General features: G+C 45.4%; 1 protein-coding gene across 1 annotated transcript in view; it reads right to left on the reverse strand.

Annotated features, from left to right (window-relative positions):
- The window catches only part of LOC138758466 (voltage-dependent P/Q-type calcium channel subunit alpha-1A-like), a 371,903-nt gene that overhangs the window by 90,584 nt on the left and 255,374 nt on the right, over positions 1-25,945 (reverse strand). Inside the window, exons 28-33 of the mRNA XM_069927418.1 lie at positions 25,721-25,885; positions 21,527-21,637; positions 19,732-19,815; positions 7,039-7,155; positions 3,204-3,269; positions 1,024-1,121 (exon numbers count right to left, since the gene is read on the reverse strand). Of these exons, the coding sequence (XP_069783519.1) occupies positions 1,024-1,121; positions 3,204-3,269; positions 7,039-7,155; positions 19,732-19,815; positions 21,527-21,637; positions 25,721-25,885 (641 nt within the window). The remainder of the gene's footprint in view (positions 1-1,023; positions 1,122-3,203; positions 3,270-7,038; positions 7,156-19,731; positions 19,816-21,526; positions 21,638-25,720; positions 25,886-25,945) is intronic.

Below are 25,945 nucleotides of genomic sequence, written 5' to 3' on the forward strand. Positions count from 1 at the left end.
CAGGGAAATGTGGCAGAAGGGAGCCAACGGGATTGCTTCAAGAGCTAGCACAGTTTTGAAAAGTCAAATGGCTTCCTATAAGATCACCGAAATGCTGGAGGAACTCACCAGGTCTCACAGCGTCCACAGGAGAAAAAGATTATATAATTGACGGTTCTTAAAGAAAGGCTGAGCCCGAAACATTGGTGATATGTCTTTACCTTCTATGGATGCTGCGAGACTGGCCGTGTTTCTCCAGCATTTCTGTATTTTAACAACAATCATACCTGCAGACTTTTATATTTCACTCCCACCTCCCCCATTCACTAACTAATGCCTTCCCCTCCCATGTTCCACCACAAACCATCCTTGCCACACTAATGTTAGGCGGCAGGATGCAGTGGCCTCACTAGGGTCGATGTCACCTGATGCGGTAACTCATGGAGTTCACCCCACCCCCCGCCATCGACCAAGTGTACTGAGCATGGAAGAAACAGGCGTGTATTCCTTGTATGTCCGGGGTGGCGGCAGCAATGCTGAGTGTGGGGAGGGGGGATGGCAGCAGTGCTGAAATGTGGGGGGTGGGGGGGGGGGGTGGTGGTGGTCCTGAGTGGGGGCTCTGACTGGAGCACATTTGAAAGTTCAGAAAGTAAATGAGGATCATGTTTTAGCATTGATACATGTAAACTGGGCTCACGAAAAATGTTTTTGTTGTTATAACTAACTACAGGGATAATTTTATAAAAAAATAATAAATTTCTGCTGAAACATTGCAGAAAAATTTTATACACAATCATTTTGGTGTCACCCCCCTCCGATGGTGTCACCCAGTGCGGTCCAAGTTACACCAGTGGCAGCATGTTAAAGGCGGACAAGGACGTCTGTTGTGGGGAGCCATTTTGACGCTTTTCATCCTGTGGGCTCTCGAGAATCTTGGATGAGAGGTGCAGGAGAGAACGCTGGCGATTGGGAAGCCTTCACCGCCGCCACCTTCGGAAGAGAGTGGGAGGAGAGGAGAAGGTTAATAAAGTGACTGGTACCCACCGAAAAAGAAGGGTCAGGGCCTGGAAGAATGTCCTGAAGTTGTTGTGATGGTTGATCTCGCTATCCTCGTCGTCGTCCACGGCAAGGTTTCCAAATACCTGCAAAGCCAAATCACGGGCTGAGACTGAGCTCTTGGTTACGGGTCTCGGATGGGCTGGCCTCTTTCCACAGCGAAGGGAAAAGATTTCATCGGAAAGATTCGCCAGCAGGAACAGGGACCACAGCCCATTTAAGGGGGTCCACAGACCGAAATCATAAAACACAGTAAATCTGCACTGCTCAGGGACTGGGTCGGTCCCGATGTTCGGAATTCTCGGGCAGTACTTTGTCCAATATTTTTATTGAATTAAATATATCCTCATAAATAGGTAATAACAAGGATATATATTCCACAAAGTAAACATATATTAACAAGTTGCTGTAAACAAGCTATGAAAGAGCCAAAAAATGTATATTAAGCAAAAACTATTCTAATGATCTAACTCTCCCTTGTGAAGTTATGAATGAACATACATGTTCTATTAATGCATGAATGAAAGGACAACTAAATCATAAAATAGGATCCAATAATCTTATAAATTCTGAAAATAATTAAGGAAAGGACCCCAGAAATTTAGAAAATTAAGGTTCATGACATTAGTAGGAGCCCCTCTGGTCCAGCAGAATCCACCCCTATATGTTTGCGTTTGAACTGAAGAACTGTGCTGCACGACATCGCTCTCTGCAATCCAAAATTTTTTGCTACTTTTTCTTTCTCTTTTTATTTTTCAATTTCTATTTTTTTCTCTCTTTTTTTGGGGAGGGGGTGGGAGGTTGGATAGGAGGGAGGGGTTTTGGGATGGGTTGAAAACCATCGTGTGTGGTAAGTAATTTGTACCTTTTTTGATATCTGTATATTATAATAATTACTGCACGTGTGGAATAAAATGCTGAAGGCAAAGGACGGAAGATACTTTCCCAATAATTGGGAAGTGAGAAACGTGACCAAAACAGATGGAATAATGGGCAGTTTTTTTATAATCCAAATTTACGGAGGAATAAAGAAGAGGTGAACAGGTAAATTTTGGCAGTTTATTCATTGGCCAATGCAGCACGCTTCATTGATCAAAACGAGTAAAATGAAGTCAGCAAGTGTGGTCGCTTGTAGCCCACTGCGCATCTGTGGCGCTTACGCACGCCAAATCCCGCTAAATTTTTAATAGTTTGAGAGTTTTCGCCAAGTGCGGATTCTTGGATGCTCCAGATTTCTGGATTTTAAGTTTTTTTTTCAGTTGTTGGCAGGAGAGAAGTTTTATGCATCTTGTTTAAATCTCTTCTCCACCATTTCTGATGTGAAGAAGAACATCTGCTTAGCCAACGGCCCCTCGGAACTAAAATTCCCAGATCCTGGCCCCGCCCTGTGTCCCCAACTCCCGTGTTACTGAACCCTCCCTGCAGTGTGATAAGCAGAACATACAGTGAAGATGTTTCCAAAGGATCTATCTAAACTTTGACTCTGACGATAGGCATTGCAGCCATTCTCAACGGTATGACCAACCTGGGGGCATAGCACATTTATTGGAGGATGGGGGGAGGCACAAATTTAAATCCTAAAATATTTTTATGTATTTGATAGGAGAGAAGGACGGAAGAAAACAACTGAACTTGACTGCTTCACAGGGAAGGGGGCCCATAGAGTCCTAAGAAGGTCGTAGCCAAAAACAGGTTGAGAATGCTGTTCTAGAATATCATACATCTCTTCCCAACCGAGTATGACTCTGTAACTCCATCTGACATAGTTCAGTCAGAAGAAAATCCGCAGCAGAACCTCAGCCTCCCTGTAACTCAATAGTTTCTAACTGCACAAGAATTGGAAATCTGACAACATTTTCAGACGTGGAGGGATGACATTAATAGGCAGGTGATGGCCGACTTGGATTGTAAAAATCTTTCCACTGTGGATGGGAGATATAATTGGGTTAGCTGGGCAGGGTTTGGATTTTCTACTTGGCGTATATAATGGTTTTGGGGGTGACATTTTTAAGATTCAAATACCGTCTTATACGCTGAAGTATGCAGCCTGCATCATTTGTGTATGTGTGTGGTGTCTGTATGTGTGTTTGCACTGAGGACCGGAGAACACTGGGAGATCGCTGGTGCAATCGGATGAGAAGTAAACTTTAACTTGAGTCCTGACTCACCTGCATTCCAATGATAGCATAAATGAAGAATAGCATCACGATCAGTAGACAGACGTAAGGCAAGGCCTGAAAAATAAAATCAATCGCACAGGAAGGAATAAGAACAGACAATAACAGGCATGGTTATAAAGGGTTTACAGGACAGACGATCTGTACCTTTGCCCTCAAAGGTGTTAGGACCGAGTGGTTAATAAATCATGTAGTGGCAATGTACATAAAAAACAGGAGCTGGGGTCGGCCATCAGATCAGTTGAGCCTGCTCCGTCATTCAAAAATGAGGACTCGGCTTCACCTTAATTCCCCATCTTCTTTTCTTTCTTTCTTCTTCTTCTTCCCCATCTGTGTCTTACATGCATTTAATGAGGCAGCTTCTACTACTTAATTGGCTCTCGAGGAAGAACCAGTTCCTCCTTATCTCCGCCTGAAGTCGATTCTCCCAGGTCTTGAGGTTATGTTGACGTTGAGGTCATGCCAATGCAGGGAGTCCACATTGAACATTTTAAAGCACTGGATAGTCCAAACCTGGAGCATGGTGTCCATTTTTTTTTTGTCAATGAACTGGAGGGAAGGAGTGAAGGTCTGAAATAGGACTTAGAAAGGAGGTGTTTCAGCGATGGAATTCGGGTTGAGAAGTGGGAGGTTCACCTTTGAGTAGGTTGAGAGGAGGTCTGATGGAGGCAAACCCAATCTGCTGCATGGTCAGTACATCATGTCAGAGTCACTAAAAGTTTGGGTTCTGAGGTGGACAGGATTGGCAGATGCAGTAGATGGAAACGTAGGCTGATCCCAATACCAGATGGGAACATCTCCCCTTCCTTTGCATTTTCCAACTCTTTTATCTCTGTTCCTAGTTATAATGAAGGTCCACTGGCCTGAAAAGGTTCTCTCCCCACAGATGCCGCCTAAACCTGTCGAATATATCCTCCATTTTCTGCCTTTTAGTTTAGATTCCAAAGGAAATGCTCTCACTAACCATCCGAGACCTTCACATTCAAAAAATAATATTTATTTGTACAGGGAGGTTTGAGCTAGTGGAGCTGTTCTAGTGAACCGGTGCAGACTCGAAAGGCCAACATGGCCTGTTTCCACTCCGTAAATGGTTATATGGTTATATGAATACTTGTCCTGTATATGTATTTTTGTCTGTATGTGTGCTATCTCTGGCTGTGTGTTTTGCACCAAGGACCAGGCTGAACTTATACAACCTTTCACAGGAGCTCTATCGAGAGCGTCCTGGCTGGCTGCATCACTGTGTGGTATGGTTGCTGCAGAGAAATGGATCGGAGGTCAATCTACAGGACCATAAGAGTGGCAGAGAGGATCACTGGGATCTCCCTTCCACCATCCATTAATGTGATCTACTGGGATCATTTTCTAAAGAGGTCGTGCAAAATCATTGAGGACCCCTTCCACCCCACACACAGCATCTTTCATCTGTTCCCATTGGGGGAGAGATACAGGAGTATCAGAGCCAGCGCCACCAGGCCGAGGAACAGCTTCTTCCCACGGGCAGAGAGACTGCTGAATGACCAAAGGAACTACTCACACCAACCATCTGAGACTCTCTTATGTACAAAACAAAATCTATTTATTTGTATATTTGAATATTTGTTCTGAATATGTATTGTTTGCCTGTCTGTATGTTATGCCTGGTTGTGTGTCTGTGTGTTTTGCACCGAGGACTGGAGAACACTGTTTCTTCAGGTAGTACTTGTGCAATTAGATAACAATAAACTTATTAAAAAAAAGTAATTTAATTTTAAAAATATTTAGACATGCAGCACGGTAACAGGGCGCTTTGGGCCATGAGTCTGTGCCACCCAATTATACCCCATTTACCTGTGACCCCTGGTACATTTCGAACAGTTGGAGGAAACTGGAGACCCCGGGAAAAACCCGCGCAGACACGGGGAGAACGTACAAACTCCCTCAGGCAGCACAGGATTTGAACCCCGGTCCCGATTGCTGGTGCTGTGACATCGTCACGTTAACTGCTATACCAACCGTGCCAGGAATACTTTACTTGATTTCAGGAATCTGAGTTTTACAACCATAAGGGCAGAGATAAACTTTAAAGATTTATTTAGGCAAGATGCCTGTGGCCCTGAGATCCTGATGGTTACTGAGATAGAAAATAAAATAGGAAAGGCAGATATACATGAAACAAAGAGCACCTTTCAGAAGGTTTGCCTGTAGTTTCTGCATTGCCTTCTGGGCGAGTGGAGCCATTCTTAGTGCAGAACAGCTGAGCAAGGCATCAGGTGTTTTGTGGACTCCTGCTTTTAGAATTTATTCAATTTTACTTAAGCTTCATAAAATTATACTTGTTGAAAATCTGATAATCAGGCCGCACGGTTGGCATAGCGTCACGCCTTTAGAGCGCCAGCGATCGGGACCGGGGTTCGAATCCCGCGTTGTCCTTAAGGAGATTTGTACGTTCTCCCCGTGTCTGCGTGGGTTTTCCCCCAGGGCTCCAGTTTCCTCCCACCACTCAAAATATACCGGTGGGGGGGCGGGGGGGTGTAGGTTAATTGGGTGGCACAGACTCGTGGGCCGAAATGGCCTGTTACTGACCTGTCAAATATATCCTCCATTTTCTGCCTTTTAGTTTAGATTACAAAGGAACAACTCTAAATATGTCTAAATTAAAATTTATTTCACGTCTCCAACGAGGATTTATCAAGGTTTATACCGCTATGTGGATAATTCAGAGGGGCAGTTCAGTGATGCAGAGACACAAGTTTAAATCCTACTCAGGTTGTTGGGAAATGAACTCAGTGAATTAAATAAATCTGGAATTAAAACAGTGATTACTAGATGATCCTTGAAAACGCCAACTTGTTGTGCGAATGGTTCAAATACAGCCCTTGGATTAGAAAAATCACCCTCTTCCCACCTGGGAGTCTGGTACTGATCAGTGGGAGGGCAGAAGAGAAAAAAAAGCTGGGAAATAATAGGGGGGGAGTGTAGCTTTATGAAAGGAGAGGGGAGTGGAGAACTGGAGGAAAGGGGACAGAGAGATGGGGAAGAGGGGAGTGGCCTAACAGAAACTGGAGAAGTCGCTGTTAATGCCATGCGGTGGGACAGAACATAAGGTGTTGCTCCTCCAATCTACAGGTGAATTGGCTTGGCCGGACAGACATGTCAGTGTGGGAATGGGGCGCAGAATTGAAATGGCTGGCCACTGGCAGATACCCGCCATTGATGAAGATAGAGCAAAGGTGCCCTCCTACCCAGAACCACTTGCCTCTGACCCTGTGCTCCTCCCCCTGCCGTTTTATTCGGGGGCCTGTCTGCTTTTTGCTCGTACCTTGATGAAGGGCTCAGGCCCGAAACATTGGTGATGTATCTTTACCTTCGCTACATAAAAAAACAATGCATGACCTGCTGAGTTTATCCAGCATTTTATTCTAAACTACATTAACAGTGTCTGCAAACTTTCTTGTTTAAGTTCCTCGACTTGCGAGAATCTCAGGGTTGTATATAATTTAATGCAGCTCAGACATACAGAACGGTAACAGGCCCTTTGGGCCCACCAGCCCGTGCCGCCCAATTACACCCAATTGACCTACAACCCCTGTATGTTCTTATAAAGGGTGGGAGGAAACTGGAGGAAACCCATGCAGACACGGGGAGATGGTACAAACTCCTTACAGAGAGCGCTGGATTCAAACCCCGGTCCCTATCGCTGGCGCTGTGACAGCACTGTGCTAACTGCCACACTAACCGTGTATGCCCTCTGACCAAAAACAAAATCTGAACTTTGACCTCGACTTGTTGCTTGGCCAGCCTGAGCTGACATCTGAAAAAAACCCAACACCGTGGCAGGCCTTACCTTGAAGGACTGAATGAAGGTCCACAACAAGATGCGGATGGTATAACCTTGCCTCAGGAGCTTGATCAGTCGAGCAGCACGGAAGAGCCGCAGGAAGCTCAGGTTGATAATGCTTTTCTACAAAAGCGAGGTGGAGAACAAAAGGTCAGAGGTGAACGCCTGCCCATTCTCATTGGCTGTGCTTGACAAGAAGGTCACGAGAAAGAACACTCCCAATAAACAAGTCTGGCCATCATCCAATCATGGGAAAAGAACGGGTTTCATTGTTAAACTATATATAAATATTTGCAAATATCTATATATTTTTAACACAACCAAATGCACTGTCCTTTGGCACAAGAAAGGCATAATGTGGAGTCCGCAAAACAGCAAAGATGCACGGAAAGCGAGATACTGTATGCCATCGCATGGCAGATATCACACCACAGCTCCTTCTGTTATGTGAAGACTCCAACGTGCATGCACAATAGCCCCGCAGCAGTCATCAGGAAGAACTGGGGGGAGGGGGCACGGGAGTGTGCAGTGGGGGTATCCATAAACCAGCAGCCCTTGGAATGCATGCAGTGAATGAATGTAGCTTCAAAGTCGTCTCTGAAATCCCCGCTCACAGAAAGGCAAAGTGGAGAAGAAAAGAAACGTCGGATGAAAAACTTTTACACTTAGATTTCAACATCACAGGGTGTTCTGGCCCACCAGCATGTGCTGGCTAAATATGCCCAATTAACCTTCAACCACTGTTCCCTCTAAGCTGTGTCTGTGTGTTTTGCAACCAGCGCACAAAGGAAATTAATGTGCGCACAAAGGGTTAGTTATCTTAATTTTAAACCAAATCCCTTAACTGCTTTATCTGGTATTGTTGGAGAGAGTGACAGAATGTTAATGGCATCTGAACTGCATGTATTAGCTTTTATTTCTCTTACGGTGAGGCGGGAGGTGTTGCTGAGATGGAAGGACGTTACCCCACCTCATCAAGCTCAATGGCTACGTGACGTCAGGTCGTGTTTAAACTTAGAGAAGATTAGATGCTCAATTTCCAATTTGAATGTAAATTTTCAAACACTGTGGGTCCTTTTTGAATTACCTTCATAATCTCTGATTTGTTATGAAGGTGGATCTGTCGACTAATGAGGTAATTTATCACTCCTGATAAGAATCTTGTCTTTTTTTTTGGCCAAACAGCTTATTTCTTGGTCGTGGGTTTAGATTTTCCTTTTTTTTAATATAAGAAAATAATAAAATATCAATACAATATAATCTGTTTGATTAAAATGTGGGGAACCTTGGATGAAATGATGAAGTGCAATGTGAATTTTAACATAATGTACTCTGTAGTTTTGGATGTGACATTTCAATGTTAATAAAAATATTGAAAAAGAAAGAAAAGGTTTGTTACCTAAAATAATGTCATAATTAATAATTATACTTAATAACCTCTTGGCTAACAGTTTCTGCTAACTAGTTAGTCGGTTTTTCAAATACCACATTTGCACATCACTAATTTACGTCACCTCACCTTTCATGTCCTGGCTTGCACAGCGGCAGTGTCAAGTTTACATTTGCACAAGCATTCAGTGCACACGTACTTTTGACACAGGAAGCAAGCTTGCACAATGTCAGATTTTTGTGCACACTGAATACTAAAAAAATGAGAGGGAATCTTGCCTTGAACCCCAAACGTTTGAAGGGTGGGAGGAAACCGGAGCATCCAGAGGAAACCCACGCAGACACGGGGAGAACGTACAAACTCCTTACACACAGTGCGGGATTCGAACCCAGGTCGCTGGGGCTGTAAAAGCTATGCGCTAGCTGCTACGCTAACTGTGCCCCTTTACAGAGGGACAAAACCTAATATTCCATCTGGGCCCTCTCCAACCACTTCTCCAGTTTCCGTAAGGCCCCTTCCTTCCCTGTCTCTCTCTCTTTCTTTCCCTGTCTCCCTTCCTCCAGCTCTGTATTGGGGGTGGTACCTCCCACCCCCGATCAATTCTCAGCTTTTCCCTCCTGCCCACCTGTGGCCTCCTGTCTGTTGGCCTGTGTTAGTCCCTTCTTCCTTCTTACCCTGACCTGTTTATTCATGCACCTTCCTGATCTTTGTTCCTTGACAAAGGCCTCAGGCCCAAAACATTGGTTACGTACCTTTGCTTCTATGGAGGCTGAGGGACCTGCTGAGTTTCTCCAGCGCTTTTGTGTATTTATTCCCTTTTCAAAGTATCCCCCCTTTTGACAAGTAGTTAAGGACTGGAATGCTGCAGTAACTCATGGACTTACAGCCCCAAAAAGTGTCAACTACAGTAAAACCGTCCAACACTAGATCAAAAACAAATTTGCTTGAGGAACTCGGTGAATTGGGCAATATCAAGTGGAAGAAACAGAACTGTCGATATTTTGGGTTGAAACCCTGAAGGAAAACTGATTATGCAAAAGGGAGATAGGCCAGTATTATGAGGTCGTGGAAGGTGGGGTTGGCAGGAACCAGTAGTGGACTGGGAGGGCTGAAGGACATCGGACAGGTGGGGAGGGCGAGGGGTGGAGTTGGGAGAAATCGATTGGCAGGGAAAGGGGAGGGGGGATTGAGGAAAAAAACAGGGGGGGGGGTGTGCTGCCTGCCCAACGGCAGCATTGGAACTGCTACCCACTGGAGACACAACGAGCCCCTGCCAAAGAAACTCTATACTTCTCCCAAGAGTATTGGTACCAGACAGCATGCTGATGAGGGCAGCATGGGTTTAAAGGCCAATTAGTCTAGGACAGGGAAGATATTCCGAGAGGCTGAATCAATCTACATATGGAAACACAGGGGCTGATCAGTAATAGTCAGACAGATTTAGACATGCAGCATGGTAACAGGCCCTTTTGGCCCATGCCACCCAATGGCCTACAACCCAGGTATGTATTTTTTTCCAACAGTGGAAGGAAACCGGAGCATCCAGAGGAAACCCACGCAGACACAGGGAGAATGCAAAAACTCCTGACAGACGGGGCCAGATTCGGACCCCGGTTGTTGGAGTTTTTCTCACCGCTCCCTCACCACTAAGCTAACCAATTTGATATGGGGAGATCCTGTCTGATTAACGTAACTGAATTTTATGAAGGTATAAAATAGATCGACGAGGGCATTGTGGTTGATGTGATTCACACTGGCCTCAGTGAGGCCCCCTTCACTCTGACACAGCTTCTTCCAGCTACTCCCGTTGAGAAAGAGATACAGGAGTTTCAGTGTCAGAACCACCTTTCTTCCCATGGGCAGTGAGAATACTGAATGGCTGATCTGTCTGAGACTCTTATTATTTATTCATTCTTATTTATATTTAAGTATGTAAGTACGCACTGTATATGCAGCATTTGTCTGTGTGTTCTGTCTGTATGTGTGTTTGCATATTTTTGTACCGAGGACTGGAGAACGCTGTTTTGTCAGGTTGTACTTACACAATCGGAAGATATTGAATTTGAACTTTGACAAGGTCCCTCATGGAAGACAAGTCCAAAAGTCTAGAGCAGTGGTTCTCAACCATTTTCTTTCCACTCCCATCCCAGTTTAAGTAACCCCTATGCCATAGGTGCTCTGTAATTTGTAAGGGATTGCTTAAGGTGGGATGTGGATGGAAAGGAAACTGTTTTAATTGTACCTCATGGACTCATTATGTGCATGGTTTCAGAACTCCAAAGGAAATGGGCCAATGACAATTTTTCTCAAGCCAAATATTTCAGTAACAATTGGGTCTACAGCAGTGATTCTCAACCTTCCCTTCCCACTCACCGACCACTTTAAACAAACCCTTACTAATCACAGAGCACTGATGGCCTAGGGATAACTTAAAGTGGGATGTGAGTGGAAAGAAAAAGGTGGAGAACCCACTGGTCTAAAGGCCATGTGATCCAAAGTTGGCAAACTGGGTTCAAAACTGATCAAAGGTGAGGGCGGAGGGTTTGTGTGAGAGGAATTCTCTGCTCAGTGGTGCCCCTCAGGGATTTGTGCTGGCACCCTTACTTGTTTGATGCATTGATCACGTAATGTTCCATGTTAGCAGAGTAATTAGGAAGTTTGCAGATGAGGAAATTGGTGATGCTGTTTGTGAGGAGGGTGGGGGAGGGGGGGTTACTGGAGAATGATACTAAGTTGGACAAGACGACTGCAGGTGGAACTTAATCATGACAAGCCTGCACTAAAGTCAGAGAGTTGGGCTCCCTTCAGCCAATCCTATCCACGCTGACCCAGCCAGGCCCACTTGTCTGCATTCAGCCCATACCCTTCAAAACCTTTCCTGTCCATGTCCTCGTCTCAATACCTTTTGAATGTTAGACTTAGTCCTGCTTCTTCCACTTCATCTGGCAGCTTGTTCCATATCCCCACCACCCTCTGCGAGAAGAAGGTTCCCCTCAGGACCCCCTTTAAATCTTTCCCCTCCTTTCACCAACTCTTGGAAAAAAAAGTCTCTGCTCCTTGTGCGGGGCAAATCAAATGAAGGGTGTAGGACAATATTAGGAACAGTTAGACCCCAGGGAGTGTTGACAAACAAATCAATTCTTGTTGCTTCAAGTAAAAACACAATGCTGGAGAAACTCAGCAGGTCAAAGAGCTCATTTTATACAGCAAAGGTGAAGATACCTTGATGAAGGGCTCAAGCCTGAAACGTTGGTTATGTATCTTTATCTTTGCTCTATAAAGGACACTGTTTGACCTGCTGAGTTTCTACAGGGTTGTGTTTTTACTTCAACCATGGTGTCTGCAGACTTTTTTCTTTTACTCTTGTTACTTCAAGCAGTTGTAAAATAGGTAACTACATTAGAACACAAGGTGGCTGCTGTGAAAAAAGCCTCCTTTGCTCTTTTACAAGGCAATAGCATAAACCGTCATGATAATGCTGACTTTAGCGTTCCTAATCAGCCAATACTTTGGTGGCATAGGGGACCTATCATTCACGGCAAACAATCAATGCCAATTTCCTCAGAAAACAAAGTTTACACGAAGAGTAAATGGCAACTGCAGTTACCTCTCCTCATAAAGGTAATTTCTGCAGCGAAGGCCGTGAGCAGAGAATGGCCATGAAATCAGTCCCAGGAGCCTAAAGAGGAGAGGTCGCTGGGCCCGCTCGTCAGGGAACTGCTTAATCTTCTCCACTCTGCTTGGCTTCAGGCGCAGACGAACTGGAGGGAACCCTACGCCCATTGGCTTGGTTGCAATTAATCTCAGGAAGGCAGAAGCTGCAGCCTGACCCTGTGGTGGGTAACCTCTCGAGTGGAAGAACTAACAATCAAGGAATGCTTGGAGATAGAGGACCAAGAAGTGGGGGGGTGCCAGAAAAAGGCAAATGGTCCCATTCTCAATGAGGGCCCGCAACACGTTTTTCTTTTAAACCTCGCTTGACATAAATATAATTTTTACGTTTTTTTAATGTAGCCAAGTACGGAAGAAACCAAAAGTTGACTGCTTCACAGGGGAAGATGGCCCATAAACTTTCAGCACCGTCCTAAAGAGGTCATGGCCGATAATAAAAAGGATGAGAAAGGCTGCTTTAGATCAGCAACCTCGCGATAATGTACAGAACAAAAATACATCCTAATCACTGTCTCTAGGAGAGTGGATCGAGAGGCATCAGTGGGAGAACAAGAATGGCCGACATTTTGAGCCAAAACTCTTATTGAAATGCTGACTGTTATTTTTCTCGCACTGATGCTGCTCGATGCAATGAGTTCCTCGAGTGGAGATTTTGCAGCATCCGTGTGTCTCCAGGCAAAAATGCACGTCTTGTTCAAGTTGCCCCTGAGGAGGAGGAGAGCCTGGCTACAACTATAAAGGTCCTTGCAGATTGGTTGGAGGTGTTGTGCATAGGTGCAGAAGGCTGCTGTAGATTACGTCAGAGTGCAGCGTTGGGCGGAAAAGTGGCAGGTGGAGTTCAAACCGGAGAAGTGCAAAGTGTTGCATTTTGGAAGGTTAAACTTGAAGGTGGAGTACGGTTGATGGCAAGATTTTTAATAATGTGGAAGAATTGGGGGACCTCGGGCTCCAAATCAATAGATCTTTCAAGGTTGCCATGCAGTTTGATTGGGTAGTTAAGAAGGCTTATGGTACGCTGACCTTCATTTGTCGGAGGATTGAGTTCAAGAGCCGTGAGGTAATGTTGCAGCTCAATAAAACTCTGGTGAGACCACACTTGGAATTTTGTGTTCAGTTCTGGTCACCTTGTTACGGAAGGAGGTGCACGTTATGGAGAGGGTGCAGAGGAGATTCATCAGGATGTTGCCTGGATTGGAGATCACGTCTTATGAGACAAAGCTAGCAGAGCTGGGACTTTTTGGAGTGAAGACGAATGAGAGGCGACTTCATAGAGATCTACAAGATTCTGAGAGGCATAGGTAAGGTGGACGGCCAGCACTTTTTTCCCAGGGCAGGAATAGCAAACATCCGAGGACATCTGTACATAGTGAGGGGGGGGGGGGAACATCTGTACATAGTGAGGCGGGGGGACATCTGTACATAGTGAGGGGGGGGGACATTTAGGGAAGACATCAAGGAGCTTTTTTATTCAGAAAATAGCAGGTGCCTGGGGTGCATTGCCAGGGGTGGTGGTGGAAGCTGGATCAACAGGGACATGTAAAAGATCCTGAGACAGGTATGTGGATGCAAGAAAAATAGAGGGTTATGGGTGTGAGGGGGGAAAGGTTTAGTTTGTTGAGCAGGTTTTTATAGGTCGGCACAACATTGTGAGCTAAACGACGTGTAATGTTCTATGCTCTGTGGTCTTGCTTTGTCAAGACTTTTCACACCAAGGTCAGAGCAGAACTACCATCAGGAAAGAGAGGTCTAGGTGCCACAAAACTTGCACCACCAGGTTCAGGAACTACTGCTCCCTTTCCGCCATCAGACTCCTCTATCAGGGATCAGGGACTCATTTAAGGATTCTTCAATTTTTGAAAAAGTAGACCTACAGCACAGTAACAGGCCATTTTGGCCCATGAGTCTGTGCCGCCCAATTTACACCCCATTAACCTACACCCAAGGTACGTTTTGAATGGTGGGAGGAAACTGGAGTCTCAAGAGAAAGACCACGCAGACACGGAGAGAATGTACAAACTCCTTGCAGACAGCGCGGGATTCGAGCCCCAGTCTGGTCCTGATCGGACGTTGTGCTAACCGCTACACCAACCTTGCCACCCTTACTTTTGCACTGAATGGATTTTTTTTCTCTCCTTATTGCACAGTCAGTTTGTTTACATTTGTTTGCGTGTGTACATTGTGCACAGTTAATTCTGCACTACCAATAAGAGGTAATTCTGCCTCGCAGCAAAAAGAATCTCAGGGTTGTATGTGATGTCATATATGTACACTGACAATAAATCTGTCATCTGAACTTTGTGTCTTGGAAGCATAGGACAGAGTAAGGGATCAAAAAGCCATGCTAAAAAAAACACAATGCAATACGAATAGAGCAATTCACAATTCCGCAGCGCATGCCATGCCAAGGGTAGTTGTCCGTGAATGCATTAGGCTCAAAAAGTTACAAACCAACCGTGGTCTATATGTAGATGTTGTTGATGGATGATTGGAATTGGATTGCATTGGGATTGATTTGCAATCAGTTTAAAAATTAGTTGGCATGGATACACAGACGGTTACATGGATGGACACATGAATTTCATAGTGCATTTTTGATTGGATGAGTTATTTCAGAAGGCGTGGCACCCATAAAGCACAGATTACAGAGAGCATGTGAAAAGATAAAACAAGATAAAAAGACAATCATTATAGGTGTCTCACTTCCTTTCACTGGCAATGATCTATATCAGAATACAATAGTGATTGGTACAGACAGAAATGGTTCACGACAAGGGTTGGGTCGGGAAGTGCACTCTTCCTTGTGCAAACCGCGAGGTGCTGGAGGGACTCAATGGGTCAGGCAGTATCCGTGGATAGAAATAGTCAATGACCTTTCATCAAGGTGGTCTTGATAAAAGGTCCCGACCCGAAATGTTGACTGGCCATTCCTACCCACAGATAATTCTGCCATCAGGAAAGGCGTATAGGAGCTACAAGACTCGCACGGCCAGGTTCAGGAACAGCTGCTACCCCTCCACCATCAGATTCCTCAACAGCAAACTCAATCCGGGCCTCATTTAAGGACTCTTGAACTTTACAGATTTTTCTTCCCTCTCTATATTGCACAGTCAGTTTATTTACATTTCTTTATTTTGTTTATATGTGTATATATTTCGCACTGCCAATAAGTGGCAATTCTGCCGTGCCCACAAGAAAAAGAATCTCAGGGTTGGATGTGATATGTACACTGACAGTAAATCTGAACGTTGAACTTTGCCTGACCCACTGAGCCCCTTCAGGAGCTCATAGTTTGCACAAGATTCCAGAGCCTGGAGGTTTTGTGGTTCATACCCTTTCCTGTGCATGGTTTGCATATCTTCTTTAAGTTGGGATTGGCAACATCTGCATCGTTTGAACAAAATGAGTCCATTGGCAGTCGTGCAGCATAGACAATGCCAATGTGGTCAAAAATACTGTGGAAAATTCCCAGGAATACAAACCAAGCAAAAAGCCTCAGTGACCAACTCCTTCCAAGTGAGAGCGTGGGTACATTTGCCTTGCTGTACTCTGCTGACCTCCGGCCATAGTGCAGGAGGTCACTTGAACACAGCAAGAGCTAGTCCCCGAAGCATTTCCCAGCTTCTGGATGCTTTTTAGCAGTTGAACCATTCCATCACTAGTCATCAGTGATTATTGGACAGGTGGCAAAAAAATCTACATTGAATATTTTTCCATTCACCCTTCTCTCAAACTCACCTTGCAAAGGGGCATCTGAACTGAATAATGAGCAGATGCCCTCGTTTCAGAACTACTTAAGCACAACATCATCCTAAAAAAAACACTGATTTTTCCTTTCCCTGAACATTGTGTCATTGAACTGTGGCCCTTTCAGATGCTAAGCCTTTCAAATCTAACTGGGAAGTGTTTTCTACAGACAAGAACATGAGCAGAATACGTTAGGTTGATCTGTAACACTTTCGTCTTGCTGCTGTCTTCAACAAGGACTTTACTTTCTCCAATTCTTGTTCAGTTCTCCACAGATATCATGGCCCAACCATACTTTTAGTAACATCGCAACTATAGAGTTGAGACTGACATTGAAGAGACTGGCTGCAGACTGGGGAGATTGCTTTGTTGAGCACAACTGCTCTGCCACTGCAATAATGTAAATCTCCCAGTGGCCACCCATTTCAATTCCCCATCCCATTCCCTTGCCGACATGTCTGTCCATGGTCTAGTGCACTGCCAGACTGGGACCGCCCGCAAACTGGAGGAACAACAGTTCATCTTCTGACTGGACGCCCTCCAACTGAATGGCATCAATATCGACTTCTCTGGCTTCTGTTAACCCCCACCGTTCCTTGTTGTCTCTCCATTCCCTGTCTCCTTTTGCACAGACATGATAAATTCTACCTCGTCCCTTATCATATCCACCCAACACCTTTTGTTGGTCTGGATTCTTTCCCCCGTTGCTTGAATTCTGAGACTATCTGATATCTCCTGCTTCTGCCTTTTCTGATTGTTCCATGACGAAGGGCTCAGACCCGAAACGTCGGCAACGTATCTTTGTCTCCTACAGATGTAGAAAAGACCGGCTGAGTTCCTCCAGTGTTTTGGTGCGTTTACTTATCGACATTTAAGGTACAAGGCAAGAGGAGTTGCACACTTTTCCCTTCAACTTATCGTGTCACTTTCATCACTGGGGGAGTGCTCAAAAAAGAGGCTTGGTGGGGGGGGTGTGGGTGGAGGTCAGGGGCATTGGCAGAGGGGCAAGGAGCTTGAGGCACGCAGCATGAGGTGGGAATGAGATGGAGGGATGGTATTGGCCCATAACCCCTGCAGTAAGGCTTGTGAACCGATGAGAGCCAGTTTGAAAGCTTTGGTATCTGCACTAACTTAAAGAAGGAGGACAGAAGTTTGATGGAGACAAATCTCTTTCAACAGCAATGATTAGGACAGCAGCAGTGGACATAATCATCCTGCAGTACAACAAGTGTAGCTTGTTAAAAGATATTACGGTAACAGGCCTTTCCAGCCCACGAGTCGGTGCTGCCCCAAATACACCCCTGTAACCAATTAACCTACTAACCCAGACATCTTTAGAACATGGGAGGAAACTGGAGCACCCTCAGGAAGCCAACATGGACAGAGGGAGAAACTCCTTATGGAAAGTGGCGAATTCCAATCTGGATCACTGGTGCCGTAACGGCGTTGATCTGACACCTAGGCTAACTCAAGGGTTGATGACTGGTTGACAACATTTAGGCTGGTTACTGAGTCACTTCAGTCTGGCAACACCTGTGACTCATTGGGTACAGATTCGGGAGAACCAACAATGGTCCATTTCTTCAATTCAGGGGTCACCTCCCAAGTCCGTAATGCACACAATTCCCCACAGCTGAGTCTGTGATCAAACTTCTTTGTTGCCCCATCATCCTTTAGTGTCCAGACAGCCAGCTAGATATCTGGACAGTCAGTGGCATCAGACTGAGAGCCATGTGATCCCACAGAAGCAAAGTCAGGACTGGGCATCTGGGGGAGTGTAATTGGGGGGGTGGGGGTGGGACCATTGGTGAAGGGGTAAGTTTCTCGGACACTTCAAGAGAATGACCTGGACAACAGCCTCTGAGCGTAGGCATCGGAAAGCGATGCCAGCATACTGCGGATCGATAACCGGAGGTTGGTTCTTGGGTTGCCTCCCACAGCTTTGCTTCATTTGAGCGGAAGACTGACCAGAGATGAGGTGGGGCAGTGAGGAAGGTTGCGAAAGGCCTCTGCAATGTTACAAGGGTCCCAATCTTTCAGCCGATTAGGTTGTGAACCTCCCCCTCCCCCCAGCCCTTCACTGACTGATTAAACACGCTTCTTGCCCTCAACGTTTCTTCAATGAGATCACACACTAAACAGAACTACATAACTGGAACAGGTGGAGGAGTTCCGGGAATTGCAGAAACATCTATGAATCACCAATATTATTTTAGACCCAAGTCCCACTACACTTTTTGGATCAGCTGGGACCAATACAAAAAAGGATGGCTTGCACTTGGATCCTGGGGGACCAATATCCTGGCGGGGTGGTTTACTGAGGCTGCGGTGGAGTTTAAACTCGAATTGTTGAGGGGGGGGGGGTTGGAAATGAACTGAAAAGACTGGGAAAGAGGAAGGTTGGCTCACAAATAGGGAGTGTGTGAGGGAGGTGTGATAAAGAAGGGACGCATTCAGTCGGGCGGTTTGAAATGTGCCTCTTTTAACACATGGAGTATCATGAACAAAGAGGATGAGCTCAGAACATGGATTAGTAGTTGGAGCTATGACGTGGCGGCCATTACGGAGACTTGGATGGCAAAGGGACAGGATTGGTTACTTCAAGCGCCGGATTTTAGATGAAAGGACAAGGAGGGAGGCAAAAGAGGTGGGGGCCGTGGCCCTGTTGATCAGAGATAGTGTCACGGCTACAGAAAAGGTGGACACCATGGAGATATTGTCTAGGAGTCTCTGTGGGTGGAGGTTAGGAACAGGAAGGGGTCAATAAATTGTTTTTCATAGCCTGCCCAAAATGAACAGGGATATCGAGGAGCAGATAGGGAAACAGTCTATATGATAGGGTCTTTTAAAAGACTTTTGGATAAGGACATGGAGCTTAGAAATATAGAGGGCTATGGGAAAGCTTATCAATTTCTTAGGTGGAGTCATGTTTGCACAATTCTGTGGGCCGAAGGGCCTGAATTGTGCTGCAGGTTTTCCATGTTAACCAGATACACTTGCCCTTAATGTGATGGCAGCACTGCCAGAGCTGCTGTAACAGAGTGTGGGGAATGAAGACACAGTGATTCCCAGGGGCCTAAACACCCTGTCTGACAGTCATCGGCTCCGTACAGGTTTTCGAAAGCCCCGTTAAAGGAGCCGATAGTGGTTTATGTTACAATCCCGCAATCGCGGGGGTCTGTGCCCAAGATGGCTGTGCCTATGATCTGTAATGGCACGAGGAGTTTCAGACACTGGGGAAGCAGAGGACTGGCGCAGGGCACCAGAAAACAGGGAGATCACCCCCCCCACCCCATTTGAGAAGAAGCAGAGGAGATGGCCCACAGGATGGTGACCACGGCGGAGGACCAGCGAAGGGCCCTGCGGATGGAGAATACACAGGTGGCGGGTCGTAAGTGACCTAAGGCAAGAAACCCACGCAGGCTGCGGGCCTGCTGCCACCTGCGATGAAAGAACTCACACTAGACTGGTATCGGAACCAGGATGTGAGAGGGCGCTGGAGGCTTCCTGATCTTGTTGGAGGTGTGCAACCTGGAACTTGGGTGGCTGATGGTTTGGACTGAAGTCGTTGTGGCTGCAGAGGGCGCGGGAGCGCTGGAGGCAAAGCCATGGACACTCAGTGCCCCGGGGGGGGGGGGCGGGGGGGGGACGGGGGACTCACTTTTGCTTCTCTGGCTGTAAGGGGTGCCAGGCAATTCTTGTTGATAGCGAATCTTTGTCTGCTGCACAAAATGAAATTTCGTGTAATATCACATTTAACGGTCTTATTACATGTCGATAAAATAACCGAATCTTAAATGAAGGGAAGGAGGAGTTATCAGCTCCTTTCTGCCCCCTTAAACCCCTGCATTGACCGACTGTATTTAAAACAAAACCTTGTGATCTGCACTTACCCAAAATTCTGTCACTAATATATCAGTGACACTGCCCAGGACGGTCACAAAATCAAACACATTCCAAGCATCCTGAAAATAGTTCTGTGAAGTAGAAAGCATCAACATTAGCAAAGAAGAGTTTCCAAGTGTCGTTCTTCCTCACTCCCAACTACGCAAATGGAAGATTTATTCCTTGCAAATGACCTCGAGTGCCTACTAGGGAAAGAGGTCATGGCCGAAACCTGCCTTCACACCCGAGTTCCTTGTGTAGGCTCCTCAGCACTCGATGGGATACTTGCCCCACACCGTTCCTGGCTGGGCAGTGTGGGGTCAGTGTCTCACCCTGGTTTTCAAACCCCTCCATTCTCTCCATCCCCGCAAACCTTGCGAGATATCCACACATATTAAACTCTACTGAGTTTAACTGCTCCGCTCTCTCCATTCTTCTAGGGCCGTGGTTTTCAAATTGCTCCCCTAAACTCACATCCCACTTTAAGTAAACCCTATGCCATTGATGCTCTGTGATTAGTAAGGGATTGCTTAAGGTGGTATGTGGAGTGGAAAGAAAAAGTTTGAAAACTACTGTTTTAATCGTTCCTCATTGACTTGTCATGTGCACCGCTTCAGAACTCCAAAGGAAATGGGCCAATGACAATTTTTCTCCAGCAAAATATTTCAGTAACAATTGGGTCGAGAGCAGTGGTTCTCAACCTTCCCTTCCCACCCACATAGTAATCCCTTACTAATCACAGAGCACCGATGGCATAGGGATTACTTAAAGTGCGCTAAGGGGGGCAGTTTGAAAGCCACTGCTCTAGGGCTGAGGTCCTCAACCTTTTTTTCCCATTCACATATCACCATAAGTAATCCTTGACTTACCACATGGCATCCTATGCCTTAGAGGGTCTTTAAGGGATTACTTAAAGTGATATGTGAGTGGAAAAAAAAGGCTGAGAACCATTGCTCTAATGTTTAGTTCAGATACACCAATATGGCTCCTCCCGCTCAGTCCAACTTCCAGTGGCTCAGTACTGGTTTTAAAGGAGCCAAAGGTGTTTTATTTAAAATCTTGCAACTTAGGGGTCTGGTCCTATGATCGGCTGCAGCCAGAAGGGGTTGCACACTCTAGCAGAGTAGTGGACTGATGTGTTCTCCAGTGACGGGCAGAACACCTCCACCCCACCTCCCCTGGGATGGTAACCACGGTGGCGGACCAGCGAGGGTGTCTGCAGCTGAAGGACACACACACAGGTGACAAGCTGTTGTGGCTTGTGGGTGATGAACCCATACAGGCGGCGGGCTACTGCAACTCGAGGTCAAAGGGCCTACACCAGGCTGGGGGAAGCTGGAGAACTGGCACATAAGAACCAGGGTGCTGAGGGCAAGAAGGACTCCCAAATGGCCCTGGGCACAGAGGGTCCTCAGTACCCTTGAATTCCAGTCTTATGGCTCAGTTTCTAGCTGTCCCAGCCTGATGTAAGTCCTTTAACCTCAAGTCACCAGCAGCCTGTGTGAAGGCTTTGATCTGGAGCTCGGGCTACCGATACTTGAATTGGGTCAAATCAGTCAGTGGAATGGTGCAACTGACTTCTGTGCCATTTAGCTGAGGAGCTGAATAATTTTTTGCTCATCTTGGTAAGGGGAGTGCATGCATCTAAAGAGCGTGATCCAGCAGATTCATCATTGTTTACATCCCCTCAAAGATAAGTCACCTGATTGAGTGAGAGAGGGTCGCTTTCCCTCCCCCCCCTCCTTGTTAGAGGAAGAGAAAATCAGGGACCCCTACAACTCACAACTCACGGCACGTACTCACCAGAATTCCAAAGGCAATAATTTTCAGAATACATTCGCATGAAAACAGAATGGTGAAGACCATGTTGAGATACTTGAGAACGTCGTCGTAAGACTGCGGTTGATCAGAAAACTGACAGAAGAGAAGAGAGTTTGGTCATCGTAATCTTTTTCTTTCTAAAATATTTTAATTAATTTTAAGACAGAACTTATAGAGATAATATAATTCAATAAAATGATATGTCAAATTAATAATACATTCAGTGTAACAAAACATGCAAGTTGTAAATCATAATTTGAATTTGTTTATTTTTAAAATATTGAGTTTAACAAAATCCCTTTACACAAGGTAAATGAATGATAACATAGATCAAATCATATCATATACATGTCACGTATCAATTTTAAATTAGAAGCATGACCTTAATTATTACATCACTTATTTCATTCAGGACATCAAATTCTATAAACGATAATAATTAAACAATTAAATCATAACTTGTACTATGTCCAAAAATAATATTGAATACAAAAACTAAACTAACAATACATAAAATTCCCTTATATAAGATTTTTATACTTCTCTGATGTGATCATGTTGTTCTGCAATATGTTCTGTAGTTAAACCTCCCCTTTACTTATTCGACAATAATAAAAAGGAAAAAAAAAACATTCTCCCTACTAATCTACCCCCTCCCTCTAAACCAGTGGTTCTCAACCTTTTTCCTTTCCACTCACATACTACTCTAAGTATTCAGATGGGTAAATGATTATCAGATGGTACAGCAGGCTCTCGGCAACTCACAATCAATATTAGCGGTCTTGATGAGAGGACGTAACGTGATGCAGCAACAGCCTTGCAGGAGAGTGCCAAGCTGGGCCGGAGAGAGACCAATGAACCTCCAAAAGGACACTCAGAGGAGAATCAAGTAAACTCTTCTGGCCGTCTATCCGGTAGGATGATGATGAGGGTACCCCACTCCTCAGTAAGGAACAGCATGGGCATGAATAGATTTAGGGGGGGTTGCACAGGTCCAGACCCACCCTCTCCACATCCCCTCGCGGCACGGTGAGGTCCGAGATGGCTGGGGGGTGGGGGGAATTCTATTGCAACGAATGGCCAGACCCAGCTTCGATGCAAGGGATGCCCTTTCTGCGCTTCGTGGCATGTTCATGTTGGTTGGATGTCGTGTGGGAAAATGTGAGATGACAGGTAGGAAGCACAGAAACATGTGACTTTTTTAAATAATGAGAATTCGGAAACCATGGAACACGGTGAGATTTGAGTATCCTTGTAAAGGAGACATGGAAAGCTAACATGCAGATAGAGCAAGGAATGGAGAGGCTTGTTGGACCTTCATTGCTGGAGCTCAGAAAAACAAGCTGGTCTGGCTGCCATTGCAAAGGGTTTCGGTAAGGCGGATCATTGGATATGTATCGAAGGAAGGGTTCACATGAAAGAACACGGACCAGTCCTCATCGAGGGGTCAGCAGTGGAGAAGGTAAGGAACTTCAAATTCCTGTGCGTCAACATCACTGAAGATCTATCCTAGGGCCATCCTATCGAGGCAATCACGAAGAAGGTGCACATACTTCATGAGTTAGAGGAGACTCAGTATGCCACCAAGGACTCTTGCAAATTTCCACAGGTGTACTGTGGACGGCATTCAGACTGGTTACCTCACTGTAATTTATTGCAAATTTTGCACCAGTAATGCTCAAAAATGCTGACAATAAACCAGATTCTGATCTCCTCGTGGCAGCAGAGTGTAGACTTACTAACTGATTTCTGGGACAAGGGGTTGTATTCAGGGGTGAGATTGAGCAGAGTGGATCTACACCAGTAGTTCTCAAACTTTTCCTTTCCACTCACATAGCACGTTAAGTAATCCCTATGCCATCGATGCTCTGTGATTAGTAAGGGATTGCTTAAGGTGGTATGTGAGTGGAAAAAAAAATTGAAAATCACTGATCTAGAACTACTGATGAATGAAGGGTAATTTCACCCAAATAAATAATGGATTAAAAAAACATCTGTAGATATTGCTGATTTATAGTAAAAACAGAAGATGTTGAAACACTCAGCAGGCTAGCCAGTGGTTCTCAACCTTTTTCTTTCCACTCACAAACAACCTTAAGTAATCCCTCTGCCACAAATGCTTTGTGATTAGTAAGGGGTTACTTAAGGTGGGATGTGAGTGGAAAGAAAAAGTTTGAAAACCACTGTTATAATCATTCCTAATGGGCTCGTCATGTGCACGGGTTTCAGAACTCCAAAGGAAATAGACCAAGGGCAATCTTTTTCAAGCAAAACATTTCAGTAACAATTGGGTCTGGAGCAGTGGTTCTCAACCTTCCCTCCCCACTCACACAACACCTTAAGCAATCCCTTACTAATCACAGGGCACCAATGGCATCAGGATTACTTTGGGATGTGAGTGGAAAGAAACAGTTTTAAAACCACTGATGAATGAGGGGTAATCTCACCCAAATAAGTAATGGATTTAAAAAAAAACCATCTGTAGATGTTGGTGATTTATAACAAAAACAGAAGATGATGAAACACTCAGCAGGTTTGGCCATATCTTAGGAAGAAAAACTGAGCTGATGTTTTAAGCTGAAGTCACTTTATCAGAACAAAGGAGAAATTGTCCTGGTCCAATTGTGTCATGGATTTATTTATATCCAGATAAATGTGGCCTCATCTCAGCAGCTTCAGTACAGATTTTTGACAGCAGTGCATAACTTTATACCATTGACTGTGCATGTTGGCGTCATAAGAACATTAGAACATCAGAAATAGCAGGGGTGCACCATCTGGCTCTTCAACCAGCTCCACCATTCAATAAGATCTGGCTGCGGACCGCTCCACTTACCCGCCTGCTCCACATAACCTCTAATCTCCCTATTATTTAAAAATCTATCCACCTGCGTCCTAAATACATATAATGAGGCAGCCTCTACTGCTTCCTTGGACAAAGAATTCTCTACTCTCTGGGAGTAGTAGTTTTTTCTCATCTGTGACTTATGTCCAAGAGAAATGCAGACCCTTTACCCCATCAGGTCAGCCCTGACCATCAACCACTCATTTACACTAGTCCGACATTAACTCTCTCCCTGTATTCTATCGGCTCCTGAGATTCTGCCAGTCACCCACGGGATGTGGTAAAAATGCTTGGTAAATCCACAGAGAGAATTTGTAAACTCCACGCAGACAACCTGAGAAGTCAAGTGGTGAAAGGCACTGGCTTCTGCCATCTGCGTCACTGTCCTGCGACAACTTTTGGATGTCCAAGTGGTTCTACATTCCAACCCCTGGATAAACTGGATTCTTGACTTCTCCAACAGGCCTTGCGAGTATCAACCACGTGCTTGGCGGGTGAAATAGACACGAGGGCCAACTGGTCCAACTGGCCACCCACATGCAAGTTTTGGGGAATGCAATGGTGGCATATTTAGAAGGGGGGGGCACGGGCTGTCGCCGACTTGCAGCCGGAGGACTTGCACAGGTTGCGGGCTGATGGAGACTGGCTCATGGGAACCAGGTACTGGAAATGGGACTCGAGAGGGTACTGCGGGCAAGAAGGGCTCCTGAATTGTATCGGAGGTATGGACCTGGACCTCGGGCTGCCAAATGGTCAGAGCTGGAATCTGCGTGCTTGCACAGGCTGAAGGACTGTCAGTCTATGGAATCCTCAGTGTCTCTGAAGGTTCTCTCTTTTGCATCTCTTTCTCCTCGGAGCGCCGGGCAATGCCCATAGTGACTCTCTTCCTTCGCCTTACAGAAAATCTTGGATTATATCATCCCATCCACCCGCCTGTCCAATCTTTTTCTTAAACATTGCAAAAGTACAGTAAAACCCCTGGTATCCAGCATCTATTAGGATTGTTTGGTGCCGGATAAGTAAATTTTCCGGTCGATTGAGATTGCAGGTTGTGAACTAATGACAAGGCAGAACAATATTAAACTTATACATATTTGAACCTATTTATTTTCTGCGATTTTTTTTGTGATTACTGCCGACGGCCTGAATTCCGGATAACAGGGGTTTTGCTGTATTACATTTTCAATGTGCTATTACGTGACAATAAAAGGAACCTTGAGAAGACCAATGGAATCAAAGACACCACCCAGTGCAAGATTCTTCCATGGAAGCGATGTTCTTCCTGATAACTGGGACACGAACGGCGAGAGGAGAGGGCTCGGCGCACTGACCTTCATCATCAGCACCACGGTATTGAGGGCGATCATGGCCATGATCGTATATTCGAATGGAGGCGACACCACAAACTGCCACATCTTGTACTGAAAGGTCTGCTTGTTGTGCGGCATATGGCGGGTCAGGGGCTTGGCACTGATGGCAAAATCGATGCAGGCTCTCTGCAAGGAGGACAAAATACAATTCAGCTGCAGTAAATGCTCGACCAGCCAGGATGGCCA

The sequence above is a fragment of the Narcine bancroftii genome, chromosome 3, assembly GCF_036971445.1.
Source record: "Narcine bancroftii isolate sNarBan1 chromosome 3, sNarBan1.hap1, whole genome shotgun sequence".
NCBI lineage: Eukaryota > Metazoa > Chordata > Chondrichthyes > Torpediniformes > Narcinidae > Narcine > Narcine bancroftii.